General features: G+C 47.0%; 1 protein-coding gene across 1 annotated transcript in view; it reads left to right on the top strand.

Moving 5' to 3' along the window:
* LOC129861960 (protogenin B-like) overlaps positions 1 to 15,679 on the top strand; it is a 48,497-nt gene that overhangs the window by 12,131 nt on the left and 20,687 nt on the right. The window contains exons 3-11 of the mRNA XM_055933190.1: positions 319 to 463; positions 881 to 1,017; positions 1,419 to 1,599; positions 1,888 to 2,003; positions 2,931 to 3,090; positions 3,335 to 3,582; positions 6,370 to 6,534; positions 6,932 to 7,237; positions 10,159 to 10,347. Of these exons, the coding sequence (XP_055789165.1) occupies positions 319 to 463; positions 881 to 1,017; positions 1,419 to 1,599; positions 1,888 to 2,003; positions 2,931 to 3,090; positions 3,335 to 3,582; positions 6,370 to 6,534; positions 6,932 to 7,237; positions 10,159 to 10,347 (1,647 nt within the window). The remainder of the gene's footprint in view (positions 1 to 318; positions 464 to 880; positions 1,018 to 1,418; positions 1,600 to 1,887; positions 2,004 to 2,930; positions 3,091 to 3,334; positions 3,583 to 6,369; positions 6,535 to 6,931; positions 7,238 to 10,158; positions 10,348 to 15,679) is intronic.

The following is a 15,679-nucleotide window of genomic DNA, read 5'->3' as shown; positions in this document are numbered from 1 at the left end:
ATACTAGACGGAGTAACCCACTGCTTCCTTTGGCCAGACTGTGTGCTGTGGAGAGTCAATACTAGACGGAGTAACCCACTGCTTCCTTTGGCCAGACTGTGTGCTGTGGAGAGTCAATACTAGACGGAGTAACCCACTGCTTCCTTTGGCCAGACTGTGTGTTGTGGAGAGTCAATACTAGACTGAGTAACCCACTGCTTCCTTTGGCCAGACTGTGTGTTGTGGAGAGTCAATACTAGACGGAGTAACCCACTGCTTCCTTTGGCCAGACTGTGTGCTGTGTCCCGTAGCTAATTGGTCTTTCATTGTGCCTTCCAGATATCTCACCGTTCGTGGTGCATCCCGTGCTTTTGGAGGTGACTGAGGGTTCCGTGGCCAGGTTCACCTGTCAGGTGACCTCTAACCCTCCTGCCAGCGTGACCTGGGAGCTAGACCAAAGCACACTACTGCTGGAGACAGACAGGTACAGTATTTGAATATCGGGGCAAAATGTGTTTTCACGTAAAAGGTTCTACAAGCGATGTTTAGGGTCTGCAGCTGGACCATGCTTACTTACACGAGCTGTGGTCAAGAAGCATTTGTCATTTCACTCATAGCTGTATAGTTAAAAAGAATAAAAATCTAATCATACCAGTATGGTATTGATATTATACCTGTTGTTTATGTTATGGTACAATTCAAAATACAAGACTGCATTTGTCTCTTGATTTTACTTGAATCTCATCAGGTCCTGACCATCACTATCCACTATACTGTTCTATCAGGTCCTGACCATCACTATCCATTATACTGTTCTATCAGGTCCTGACCATAACTATCCACTATACTGTTCTATCAGGTCCTGGTACTAACTATCACTGACTATACCATGTCTCTATAGAATCACAGTCCTGCCCAACGGAGTTCTCCAGATCCACAACGTCCAGCTAGAGGATGCTGGGAAGTACCGCTGTGTGGCCACCAATATCGGCAACCGCGTCAAGAGCAGCGAGGCAACGCTCTCCGTTATCAAACCAGGTGATTGAGAATAAACTGTCAACACCACATTTATTCAATAAAGGAAGCAATCTCCACCCGGGCACAGCCAGAAGAGGACTGGCCACCCCTCATAGCCTGGTTCCTCTCTAGGTTTCTTCCTAGGTTTTGGCCTTTCTAGGGAGTTTTTCCTAGCCACCTTGCTTCTACACCTGCATTGCTTGCTGTTTGGGGGTTTTAGGCTGGGTTTCTGTACAGCACTTTGAGATATCAGCTGATGTACGAAGGGCTATATAAATAAATTTGATTTGATTTGAATCTGTGTGTTTCTCCTATGGACGACTGTATCACCCCTCCACTTCCTGGTATATTTATACTACTGTACATAGAAACGTTGTTTATTGCTTACTTGACATGTGTCTTGGTCGTCCTATCTGTTTCAGGTGTTGGCCCTAAGCCCCGTCAGAGGCCCCGAATCATAGCGGGCCCCCAGAACGTGACGGTGTCCCTCCACCACACTGTGGTTCTGGAGTGTATTGCTACGGGCAACCCCAGACCCATCATATCCTGGAGCCGAGTCGACAGTAAACCCATTGACGTTTACAATGCCAGGGTGCTGGGCAGGTAAGATAGACATTCAACTGAGAATCAGCCATCTGACGCTTCGCCCCCCCAATACTGCTGTTTACTTCGTTTGTGGCTGACTGTACCTTAATGACTGTCCTATTTAGCTTGGCCTTTAATCAGTGGTTGTATTAGTAATTTTTTAAGACATTTGTTGTGTTTTATGTTCTTTTGTTTTTACTACGGTGTTTGTTTTAACGGTAAAAGTGTGTTTAACGGTAAAAGTGTGTTTTAACGGTAAAAGTGTCTTTCAAATGTGTCAAGTCAAGTTTGATGTGGTTTTGTCAGTGGGAACCTCTTGATCAGTAATGTGAAGCCTCAGCACAATGGAGTCTACCTCTGTAGAGCCACCACACCAGGAACACGCAACCACACTGTCGCTGCTGCCAACCTCACCGTGCTAGGTGGGTACAATCCTTGGGTACATTTCCTTCCTGCACAACAGAATAAGCCTGCTCAGTCGATAATCTTTCATTGAAAGTGTTTTTTTTTTTTTTGTTGTCCAGGACTAGCTTAAATCTATGTCTCGGATTCCAGAATCGTATGCCCTTATTCATTGCTCCAATATATGTGATTCCAGACTATAATGAAGAGTACTGGAACCACAGAGATCGAACTGTTATATTGTCTTTGACCTCAACCATCATCCTTGTATGTTTTGAGTGGAATTGAATAGCGTTTTTTCCAGACGCTCAAAGAGATTTATTAAGTAAGGGGGAAACTAACCTCATATACCCGTTAAAGGGGGAAACTAACCTCATCTACCCGTTAAAGGGGGAAACTAACCTCATCTACCCGTTAAATGGGGTAACTAAAGGGGGAAACTATCCTTATCTACCTGTTAAAGGTGGAAACTAACCTCATCTACCCGTTAAAGGGGGAAACTAAAGGGGAAACTAACCTCATCTACTCGTTAAATGGGGAACTAAAGGGGGAAACTATCCTTATCTACCTGTTAAATGTGGAAACTAACCTCATCTACCCATTAAAGGGGGAAACTAACCTCATCTACTCGTTAAATGGGGAAACTAAAGGGGGGAAACTAACCTCATCTACCCATTAAAGGGGGAAACTAACCTCATCTACCAGTTAAAGGGGGAAACTAACCTCATCTACTCGTTAAATGGGGAAACTAAAGGGGGGAAACTAACCTCATCTACTCATTAACAGGGGAAAACTAACCTCATCTACACATTATAGGGGGAAACTAACCTCATCTACCCGTTATAGGGGGAAACTAACCTCATCTACCCGTTATAGGGGGAAACTAACCTCATCTACCCGTTATAGGGGGAAACTAACCTCATCTACCTGTTGTTATGTCCCTCCAGAGCCTCCGTCCATGGTGGAGAGGCCAGAGAGCCAGACTCGTCCCAGAGCTGGCACTGCCCGTTTCATGTGCCAGGCTCAGGGTGTGCCCCCACCTCGCATCACCTGGCTGAAGAATGGAGAGGAGGTGCACCTGAACGGCAGAATCAAGATGTACAACAGGTAGAACCTGAACTTATTCCACCTTATTAAACTTATTAGACAATTCACCACTTATCCCTTAACAAATCAAAATAGATTTAGCTATTTCATTTTCTTTTGGATTACAAAACTTCACAGTTTCAGTATAACAAGAACAGATTGTAGTAATAGTGCCCTACAATACATTTGAGGAAACCTAATCCCAATGTATACATAATAAAACTGTATAACTCGATGTTCACTAAGTCTGTGTTTCCCTCCACAGTAAACTGGTGATCACTCAGATCACCCCGGAGGACGATGCCTTCTATCAGTGTGTGGCGGAGAACGACCAGGGCAGTGTTCTGTCCATGGCACGCCTCATCGTGGTGATGTCTGAGGACCGGCCCAGCGCGCCCAGGAACATCTACGCTGAAACCATCTCCTCCTCGGCCATCCTACTGGCCTGGGAGAGACCCATCTACAACGCTGATAAAGTCATTGCTTACTCTGTACACTACATGAAGGCTGAGGGTAAACGACTTGTTATAAGCGTGTATGAGCCTTTATAATGTCCTATTACAGATGTAGGATCTTAATTTGAGCAAGTTTGCTACAGCAGGAAAATAATCCTGCAGCAACAATAATTATTATTATGTGGATTCTAATTAATGGACATTTTTTGTAAGGGTTGAAATTATATTTTGTTAGGGCAAATCAAGTCTGAAGTTTCAAAGTGGAACTATAGAAGCCTTTTTAAACCTAAAAAACATTGCAAGTTTGCATTTCCTGCCATGCAGAAAAATTCTCAGCAACAAAATAGTAATCAAATTAAGATCCTACATCTGTATAATGCTGACATAAGTCATCACATACTCTGTACACTACATGAAGGCTGAAGGCAGGAGTAAAGAGGGAGAAATTAGCATGTAGTCTCACAAGGATAGATGACAAAAAGGAATGTCCACAAGTCACAGCTATCTGATCTCTCTAGGAAAAGAGATGATTTATCTGAAGGGACTTTCTGGTTAAAACATGATGACAATTCAAATATTGTTTGATATGTGGGCGTTCTAAAGAAATCACTGACGAGAATAACAGAGGTGTGGAAAAGTTCTTTTTCTTCTTCATACAAATATATGTTTTATTTTATACCAATATGTTACAGGCGCCAAAGATCACCGAGAAGTGTTGCAAATGGTGGTTGAACTTGTTGAACTTCACTATGACGCTATTGAAAGGAGTGAAAGGGAGTCCAGTCCACCTCAATAGGTGATGGAGGCAGGCAGGGCTCTAACCTCTACACCTCTAGTAGCCTAATGTGTGACCAGCTTTCCTTGGAGGCCATCTGTTGTCGCCACGGCGAGGTCGAGGTTTAAACAGGAAGAATGGCCAACGCTCCAAAATAACAACAGCCATGGCGTGCCATTGTCCACCCTCAACCTTCTCAACCACACCGCTCTCGCTCTTAAAGGGACAGGACACCATTTTCTTTAAGCCTGACTTACTCTGTCTAGTACTCCAGACCAAACAGACATCCAAACACTTGTAATGTTAGAAGATAATCTACAAACTATCAAAATAAAGAAAGTCGCACACTCAATATATAAACTCCCAGCAATTTAATGGGTATTTACCAACATTTCGACGTCACTGTGCCTTCCTCAGGATCCACAAGGAGACCGTCTACAAGGGTCCACAAGGAGACAGGAAGTCACAGTGATGCAGAAACGTGATGCCCGAATCATTAGTCAGCACCTCCACACAAACAAATTTTTCTGTGTGCGCCAGCTCATGTTTTTTTAATCAAAAGATAATCTACAAACATTAGTTAACTGACATTTTAAACAACAATAATTGCTGACAGTTGCTAAAAAAAAAAAAAACACTTAAAAAAGTGGATGCAGACAAAAGTAAACAAAATATTTTTCTTTAACTCACAGGTTAGGACTGTTTGAGGCCTGTGGGCAGGAAAGACATGTCACAGGGAATGTGACTCTGCTCTGCATTAGGTCAATGTTTACAGAAAATCTGAGGGGCAAGAGAGACTATTAGCAGAAAGACTACCCAGCAAACCAGAAACATTCCCGGAACATTAGCTAAGATTCCCTGTAACAGTCCAAGGGCAACCTACCAAAAATGTGTTGCTCCGTGACCCAGAAAACTGAACTGCAACATTATGTATATAGTGTTATGAGGATGAATGATTCAAAACGTGTAAAAAAAATGCACATACATTTTTTTTCTTTAATCAAAGTTATGATATTTAGCATCAAAAACACAGTTTCACTTTGGTTACTTTTGTTGTACACTGGCTCACAGAACTTCTCGGTTAATACAGGGCCCTTTGGGCAGCTGTACTTAGCCTACAAGGGCCATCATTGCTCTTTCCTGCTAGCCAAACTAAAGACAGGTCAACGTTTGCTAGCTTACACTGCTCTCAAAACAAGCAAGGGTCCCGACAACTAAATAAAATACTGTTCTGGCATCTGAGATTTTTCAACAGCTTCTAATCTCGCATTATTTTGGGATTCCTCCGGTCCGGTACATACGTTTCTTTCTGTAAACATGGACAATGGAATGTGTGTAACGATGGTAACCAAGATTTAACATGGACAATGGAATGTGTGTAACGATGGTAACCAAGATTTAACATGGCAACCTCATAATGTTGCTAGGGGAAATTACCCAAAATGGGCTATGATTTCGAAATTGTACCCTTTTGATTTATGATATTTAAATTAATTTTAATTTTTTACAAGTTGTAGATCACAAATTCTTCAACTTAATTACAATTATCTACAAAATGATGTTGTCATTTTCCAGTTCTGTTTCAAGGGTGGTAGGTAGCCCTTTGACTACAAGTTATAGTTATGGTTTTAACGTTAGGATGATAACATCCCCAAAAAACATTCAAACAATGTTTTTAAATGAAATATCCGTATAATTTTATCCTAACATTAACTATAATGTACTGTAACAACCACCCACAGAACATTCCCCAAATGTTCCAATTAGATTTCCAGGTAATGTAATAACACATATTTGGAGCATACTGTCGCAAACAAAATGTGAGAGCAACGTTCACAGAACCAATTTTGGTTTGCTGGGTAGTTTACCCCAAACAGTGAATCCAATTTGTTTATATAAAACAGGGTTGTGAAGATCTCTGGTCTTTTTATATCTATTTTCATTTTAATTCTCATTTATTTTACCAGGTCCCATTGAGGTAATTCCTCTTTTAAAAGGGAGCCCTACATTTGAGGCATCTTACACGTTACGTTAAATCTATGCTTTTCATCTGCTCCCTATCCGTTCCAGGACTAAACAATGAGGAGTATCAGGCAGTGATTGGCAACGACACGACCAGCTACATCATAGATGACTTGGAGCCAGCCTGGAACTACTCTTTCTACATTGTGGCGTATATGCCGATGGGAGCTAGCCGTATGTCTGACCAGGTCTGTCAACACACTCTGGAGGACGGTGAGTAGGGCCATACACATTTGTATACTTTCTTCACACCAATAAAATATACTTGAATTGAATTGAATTGAGCAGTAGAGGACAGGGACTCAATGATTCCTGTCACTAACTCACTTCATTTGAGATAATATTCAGGTAATATTCAGGTAAACGTTGTGAGTCAGTGTTTTATTATGTTACTATTTATTATATTGAATATACATATTCACTCGCATGATTTTTCAGATAGTGGCTCTTCTGAAGAAGGATTTTACCTTTGTAATGATGTTAAACATATTATGTGATTGTTTTACCTAGTTTAGTTGATGCACTGATTGGAAGTCGCTTTGGAAAAGAGCATCTGCTAAATGACTAAAATATAATGATGTATGGGATTTCGCTCTTCCTGTTCCCTCAGTGCCCTTGCGTACCCCGGAGCTCAGTCTGACCAGCTACAGCCCTACAGACATCCAGGTGTCGTGGCAACCCCTGTCCACCAAACTGTCCCGTGGTAACATCTGGGCCTACCGCCTCTCCTACCGCACGGCTGCAGACGCCACGGTTTTGTCTGTGGAGCTGGCCCAGAACGACACCCAGTACCTCCTCGGTGACCTTCAGCCTGATACCATCTACCTTCTCCGGATCGCTGCAGCCACCAGGGTGGGGTGGTGTGAACCCTCCTCCTGGACCTCCCACCGCACTCCCAAAACCTCCAGTAATAATGGTAACTAACATCACAGTCTAACCCAATACCTCCAGTAATAATGGTAACTAACATCACAGTCTAACCCTAACCCAATACCTCCAGTAATAATGATACCTAACATCACAGTCTAACCCAATACCTCCAGTAATAATGATACCTAACATCACAGTCTAACCCAATACCTCCAGTAATAATGGTACCTAACATCACAGTCTAACCCAATACCTCCATTAATAATGATACCTAACATCACAGTCTAACCCAATACCTCCAGTAATAATGGTAACTAACATCACAGTCTAACCCTAACCCAATACCTCCAGTAATAATGGTACCTAACATCACAGTCTAACCCTAACCCAATACCTCCAGTAATAATGGTACCTAACATCACAGTCTAACCCAATACCTCCAGTAATAATGGTAACTAACATCACAGTCTAACCCTAACCCAATACCTCCAGTAATAATGGTAACTAACATCACAGTCTAACCCAATACCTCCAGTAATAATGGTACCTAACATCACAGTCTAACCCAATACCTCCAGTAATAATGGTAACTAACATCACAGTCTAACCCAATACCTCCAGTAATAAAGGTAACTAACATCACAGCCTAACCCTAACCCAATACCTCCAGTAATAATGGTACCTAACATCACAGTCTAACCCTAACCCAATACCTCCAGTAATAATGGTAACTAACATCACAGCCTGATAGGGTGATATAGGGTGAACCAGCTTGGTCAGGCTACTGTATTGATGTAGTCAGGTCCACATCTGCTTGGTCATGCTACTGTAATGATGTAGTCAGGTCCACATCTGCTTGGTCAGGCTACTGTAATGATGTAGTCAGGTCCACATCTGCTTGGTCAGGCTACTGTATTGATGTAGTCAGGTCCACATCTGCTTGGTCAGGCTACTGTAATGATGTAGTCAGGTCCACATCTGCTTGGTCAGGCTACTGTAATGATATAGTCAGGTCCACATCTGCTTGGTCAGGCTACTGTATTGATGTAGTCAGGTCCACATCTGCTTGGTCAGGCTTCTGTAATGATGTGAACATGAAGGGAGACAGAGAGCTGTTTTCAAGCGCAACTCTCAGCAGGTGTTTAATGTATAGGACCACAGGAGGTGGCAGGTACCTGGTCCAGGGACAGGCAGAAGGTCATACACAGGAGCTGGCAGGTAGCTGGGTCCAGGGACAGGCAGAAGGGTCATACACAGGAGGAGGCAGGTATCTGGGTCCAGGGACAGGCAGAAGGTCATACACAGGAGGAGGCAGGTAGCTGGGTCCAGGGACAGGCAGAAGGTCATACACAGGAGGAGGCAGGTATCTGGGTCCAGGGACAGGCAGAAGGTCATACACAGGAGGAGGCAGGTAGCTGGGTCCAGGGACAGGCAGAAGGTCATACACAGGAGGAGGCAGGTAGCTGGGTCCAAGGGCAGGCAGAAGGTCATACATAGGAGGAGGCAGGTAGATGGGTCCAGGGGCAGGCAGAAGGTCATACACAGGAGGAGGCAGGTAGCTGGGTCCAGGGGCAGGCAGAAGGTCATACACAGGAGGAGGCAGGTAGCTGGGTCCAGGGACAGGCAGAAGGTCATACACAGGAGGAGGCAGGTAGCTGGGTCCAGGGGCAGGCAGACGGTCATACACAGGAGCTGGCAGGTATCTGGGTCCAGGGACAGGCAGAAGGTCATACACAGGAGGAGGCAGGTAGCTGGGTCCAGGGAAAGGCAGAAGGTCATACACAGGAGGAGGCAGGTAGCTGGGTCCAGGGAAAGGCAGAAGGTCATACACAGGAGGAGGCAGGTAGCTGGGTCCAGGGAAAGGCAGAAGGTCATACACAGGAGGAGGCAGGTATCTGGGTCCAGGGACAGGCAGAAGGTCATACACAGGAGGAGGCGGGTCGCTGGGTCCAGGGGAAGGCAGAAGGTCATACACAGGAGGAGGCAGGTAGCTGGGTCCAGGGAAAGGCAGAAGGTCATACACAGGAGGAGGCAGGTAGCTGGGTCCAAGGGAAAGGCAGAAGGTCATACATAGGAGGAGGCAGGTAGATGGGTCCAGGGGCAGGCAGAAGGTCATACACAGGAGGAGGCAGGTAGCTGGGTCCAGGGACAGGCAGAAGGTCATACACAGGAGGAGGCAGGTAGCTGGGTCCAGGGGCAGGCAGAAGGTCATACATAGGAGGAGGCAGGTAGCTGGGTCCAGGGACAGGCAGAAGGTCATACACAGGAGGAGGCAGGTAGCTGGGTCCAGGGGAAGGCAGAAGGTCATACACAGGAGGAGGCAGGTAGCTGGGTCCAGGGAAAGGCAGAAGGTCATACACAGGAGGAGGCAGGTAGATGGGTCCAGGGAAAGGCAGAAGGTCATACACAGGAGGAGGCAGGTAGCTGGGTCCAGGGGCAGGCAGAAGGTCATACACAGGAGGTCCAAAGGCAACAGTACAGGCAGGGAAAAGGCTAGTAATGTAGTCCGGAAGATCAGGTAATAGGTTGATAACAGGAAATCCGATAGGCTAAAGTACAGGCAGGGAATAGGCAAAAAGACATCGTTAGTGAGGCAGGCAAAAACTATCATACAAGGGAGGAGTAAATTACGGGAAACACAGCGCTCTGAAAGACGTGTTTCACAAAACAAACAATACCTCACAGTGATGGGGTGCAAAGAACTGAACTAAATAGTGTGTGATAATGACATACAGGTGTGTGAACAGGTGATCAGAATTCAGGTGATTGGGATCTGGAGAGTGAGCTGCGTTCAGGGGATCTATGTGTTTGAGGGTGTGAGTTGGAAGCAGACGTTACAAGATGTCCGTAGGACAGACGTGAACTCCTAAGTCTGAATCGGCCTCTACGTGCCCTGGCCTGAAGCGGTGCCAGTATGTGTCCTTCATCATCCCCTTCATACCGACTCTCCTTCCTGTGTCCCCACAGTGCCACCAGCCCCACTGCTGCAGCAACTGGAGCCTCTCAACTGCACCTCCATCTTGGTTCGATGGCAGCCATCTCCAGGCTCCGTGGTCGTCCAGGGTTACCGGCTCTGTTACCATGAGGATGGCCAACCAGAACACCCCTCCATCCAGCTCCAGCCTGAGGACACAGAATACACCATCAGTGGCCTGGGTGAGTGATAGTTACAGTAGGTATAGATTGGGTATAGGCGGGTATAGGTATAGATTGGGTATACAGTGGGGCAAAAAAGTATTTAGTCAGCCACCAATTGTGCAAGTTCTCCGACTTAAAAAGATGAGAGAGGCCTGTAATTTTCATCATAGGTACACTTCAACTATGACAGACAAAAAAACAAAAAAAATCCAGAAAATCACTTTGTAGGATTTTGAATTAATTTATTTGCAAATTATGGTGGAAAATAAGTATTTGGTAACCTACAAACAAGCAAGATTTCTGGCTCTCACAGACCTGTAACTTCTTCTTTAAGAGGCTCCTCTGTCCTCCACTCGTTACCTGTATTAATGGCACCTGTTTGAACTTGTTATCAGTATAAAAGACACCTGTTGTAACGGCGTTCCTCTCTCTCTTCATAAGAAGAGGAGGAGTAGTGATCGAACCAAGGCGCAGCGGGTTGTGAATACATGATGAATTTTATTTACAAGACAAAACGAAACAAACTATACTTGAATAAACTAACAAAATAACAAAACGAAAATAGACAGACTTAGTACGACGAACTGACATAACACACGCAGAACGAACGAACAAGTACTTACTAAAAAAAAAACGCACGAACAAACCGAAACAATCCCGTATGGTGTAACATCGACACAGACACGGGAGACAATCACCCACAAACAAACAGTGAGAACACCCTACCTAAATATGACTCTTAATTAGAGGAGAACGCAAAACACCTGCCTCTAATTAAGAGCCATACCAGGCAACCAAAACCAACATAGAAACAGATAACATAGACTGCCCACCCAAAACACATGCCCTGACCTAAACACATACAAAAAACAACATAAAACAGGTCAGGACCGTTACAGAACCCCCCCCTCAAGGTGCGAACGCCGGGCGCACCAGCACAAAGTCCAGGGGAGGGTCTGGGTGGGCAGTTGACCACGGTGGTGGCTCCGGCCCTGGACGCTGTCCCCACACCACCATAGTCACTCCCCGCTTCTGTCTTCCCCTCCCAATGACCACCCTAAAACTAACATCCCCTAAATGAATGTCCAGCACCAGGACAAGGGGCAGCACCGGGACAAGGGGCAGCACCGGGACAAGGGGCAGCACCGGGACAAGGGGCAGCACCGGGACAAGGGGCAGCACCGGGACAAGGGGCAGCACCGGGACAAGGGGCAGCACCGGGACAAGGGGCAGCACCGGGACAAGGGGCAGCACCAGGATAAGGGGCAGCACCAGGATAAAGACCAGCACCGGGACAAGGGGCAACCCCGAAATAAGGGGCAGTTCCGGACTAATATACTCAGGCAGATCCTGACTGAACGGCTCTCGACGCTCATGGCTGGCTGACGGCTCTCGACGCTCATGGCAGGCTGACGGCTCTCGACGCTCATGGCAGGCTGACGGCTCTCGACGCTCATGGCAGGCTGACGGCTCTCGACGCTCATGGCGGGCTGACGGCTCTCGACGCTCATGGCGGGCTGACGGCTCTCGACGCTCATGGCGGGCTGACGGCTCTCGACGCTCATGGCTCTCTGACGGCTCTGGCTGCTCATGGCTCGCTGGCGGCTCTGGCAGATCCTGTCTGGTTGGCGGCTCTGGCAGATCCTGTCTGGTTGGCGGCTCTGGCAGATCCTGTCTGGTTGGCGGCTCTGGCAGATCCTGTCTGGTTGGCGGCTCTGGCAGATCCTGTCTGGTTGGCGGCTCTGGCAGATCCTGTCTGGCGGGCGGCTCTAGCGGCTCCTGTCTGGCGGACGGCTCTAGCGGCTCCTGTCTGGCGGACGGCTCTAGCGGCTCCTGTCTGGCGGACGGCTCTGTAGGCTCATGGCAGACGGGCGGCTTTGCAGGCTCATGGCAGACGGGCGGCTTTGCAGGCTCATGGCAGACGGATGGCTCAGACGGCGCTGGGGAGACGGATGGCTCAGACGGCGCTGGGGAGACGGATGGCTCAGATGGCGCTGGGGAGACGGATGGCTCAGATGGCGCTGGTGAGACGGATGGCTCTGGCCGGATACGGCGCACTGTAGACCTGGTGCGTGGTGCCGGAACTGGAGGCACCGTGCTAAGGATAAGCACCTTCCTACTAGTGCGGGGAGCAGGGACAGGGCACACTGTACTCTCAAAGCCCACTATAACTGATGCGAGGTACCGGCACTGGTGACACCGGGCTGAGGACAAGCACATCAGGATTAGTAGGGGGAGAAGATACAGTGTGTACAGGGCTCTGGAGACGCACAGGAGGCTTTGTGCGTGGTGCCGGAACTGGAGGCACCGAACTGGATACACGCACTACAGAGAGAGTGCGTGGAGGAGGAACTGGGCTCAGGAGACGCACTGGTAGCCTAGTGCGTAGTGTAGGCACTGTAGGTACTAGGCTGGGGCGGGGAGGTGGCGCCGGAAATACCGGACCGTGGAGGCGTACTGGCACTCTTGAGCATTGAGCCTGCCCAACCTTACCTGGTTGAATGCTCCCGATCGCCCGACCAGTGCGGGGAGGTGGAATAACCCGCACCGGCCTATGTAGGCGAACCGGGGAAACCATGCGTAAGGCCGGTGCCATGTATGCCGGCCCGAGGAGACGCACTGGAGACCAGACGCGTTGAGCCGGCCTCATGACACCTGGCTCAATACCCAATCTAGCCCTACCAGTGCGGGGAGGTGGAATAACCCGCACTGGGCTATGCACTCGTACAGGAGACACCGTGCGCTCTACTGCGTAACACGGCGCCTGCCCGTACTCCCGCTCTCCACGGTAAGCCTGGGAAGTGGGCGCAGGTCTCCTACCTGCCCTTGGCCCACTACCTCTTAGCCCCCCCCAAGAAATTTTTGGGTGTTACTTACGGGCTTTTTGGGCTTCCGTGCCAGACGCGTTCCCTCATAGCTCCGGTTCCTCTCTCCGGTAGCCTCTGCTCTTCTCAGTGCCTCCAGCTGTTCCCATGGGAGGCGATCCCTACCAGCCAGGATCTCCTCCCATGTATAGCAACCCTTTCCGTCCAATATATCGTCCCATGTCCATTGCTCCTTCTTTTCCTGTCCCTTACTCCATTTACTCCGCTGCTTGGCTCTGGAATGGTGGGTGATTCTGTAACGGCGTTCCTCTCTCTCTTCATAAGAAGAGGAGGAGTAGTGATCGAACCAAGGCGCAGCGGGTTGTGAATACATGATGAATTTTATTTACAAGACAAAACGAAACAAACTATACTTGAATAAACTAACAAAATAACAAAACGAAAATAGACAGACTTAGTACGACGAACTGACATAACACACGCAGAACGAACGAACAAGTACTTACAAAAAAAAAAACGCACGAACAAACCGAAACAATCCCGTATGGTGTAACATCGACACAGACACGGGAGACAATCACCCACAAACAAACAGTGAGAACACCCTACCTAAATATGACTCTTAATTAGAGGAGAACGCAAAACACCTGCCTCTAATTAAGAGCCATACCAGGCAACCAAAACCAACATAGAAACAGATAACATAGACTGCCCACCCAAAACACATGCCCTGACCTAAACACATACAAAAAACAACATAAAACAGGTCAGGACCGTTACACCTGTCCACAACCTCAAACAGTCACACTCCAAACTCCACTATGGCCAAGACCAAAGAGCTGTCAAAGGACACCAGAACCAAAATTGTAGACCTGTACCAGGCTGGGAAGACTGAATCTGCAATAGGTAAGCAGCTTGGTTTGAAGAAATCAACTGTGGGAGCAATTATTAGGAAATGGAAGACATACAAGACCACTGATAATCTCCCTCGATCTGGGGCTCCACGCAAGATCTCACCCCGTGGGGTCAAAATGATCACAAGAACTGTGAGCAAAAATCCCAGAACCACACGGGGGGACCTAGTGAATGACCTGCAGAGAGCTGGGACCAAAGTAACAAAACCTACCATCAGTAACACACTACGCCGCCAGGGACTCAAATCCTGCAGTGCCAGACGTGTCCCCCTGCTTAAGCCAGTACATGTCCAGGCCCGTCTGACGTTTGCTAGAGAGCATGTGGATGATCCAGAAGAAGATTGGGAGAATGTCATATGGTCAGATGAAACCAAAATATAACTTTTTGGTAAAAACTCAACTCATCGTGTTTGGAGGACAAAGAATGCTGAGTTGCATCCAAAGAACACCATACCTACTGTGAAGCATGGGGGTGGAAACATCATGCTTTGGGGCTGTTTTTCTGCAAAGGGACCAGGGCGACTGATCCGTGTAAAGGACAGAATGAATGGGGCAATGTGTGGCCTGGGGTACAGGTGGGTATATGTATACCTATGTATACCTCTCGAAATAAACATCCTGGCTTACTTTACAGTGCCGAGTATGATCACCTTTAAAACATAAAATAAAATAATTGGGTTTGACCGCTAGACTAACCATAAAAATAAAAAATCCTATATAGGTATACATATACCCGATCTATACCTATACCCACCTGTACCCGATCTATACCTATACCTATACCCACCTGTACCCGATCTATACCTATACCTATACCCACCTGTACCCGATCTATACCTATACCTATACCTACCTGTACCCGATCTATACCTATACCTATACCTACCTGTACCCGATCTATACCTATACCTATACCCACCTGTACCCGATCTATACCTATACCTATACCCACCTGTACCCGATCTATACCTATACCCACCTGTACCCGATCTATACCTATACCCACCTGTACCCGATCTATACCTATACCTATACCCACCTGTACCCGATCTATACCTATACCCACCTGTACCCGATCTATACCTATACCCACCTGTACCCGATCTATACCTATACCCACCTGTACCCGATCTATACCTATACCCACCTGTACCCGATCTATACCTATACCCACCTGTACCCGATCTATACCTATACCCACCTGTACCCGATCTATACCTATACCTATACCCACCTGTACCCGATCTATACCTATACCCACCTGTACCCGATCTATACCTATACCCACCTGTACCCGATCTATACCTATACCCACCTGTACCCGATCTATACCTATACCCAATCTATACCTACACCAACCTGTAAGAAATCTATACCTACACCCTATACCTACATATACCCACCTGTACCCAATCTAAATCTATACCCAATCTATATCTAAACCCGCCTATACCCAATCTATACTTATACCCAATCTATACCTATACCCGCCTATACCCAATCTATACCTATACCCACCTATACCCAATCTATACCTATACCCGCCTATACCCAATCTATACCTATACCCACCTATACCCAATCTATACCTATACCCGCCTATACCCAATC

The sequence above is a fragment of the Salvelinus fontinalis genome, chromosome 9 (assembly GCF_029448725.1).
Source record: "Salvelinus fontinalis isolate EN_2023a chromosome 9, ASM2944872v1, whole genome shotgun sequence".
In the NCBI taxonomy this organism is placed as follows: Eukaryota; Metazoa; Chordata; class Actinopteri; order Salmoniformes; family Salmonidae; genus Salvelinus; species Salvelinus fontinalis.
This window is presented reverse-complemented; position numbering and strand designations above follow the sequence as displayed.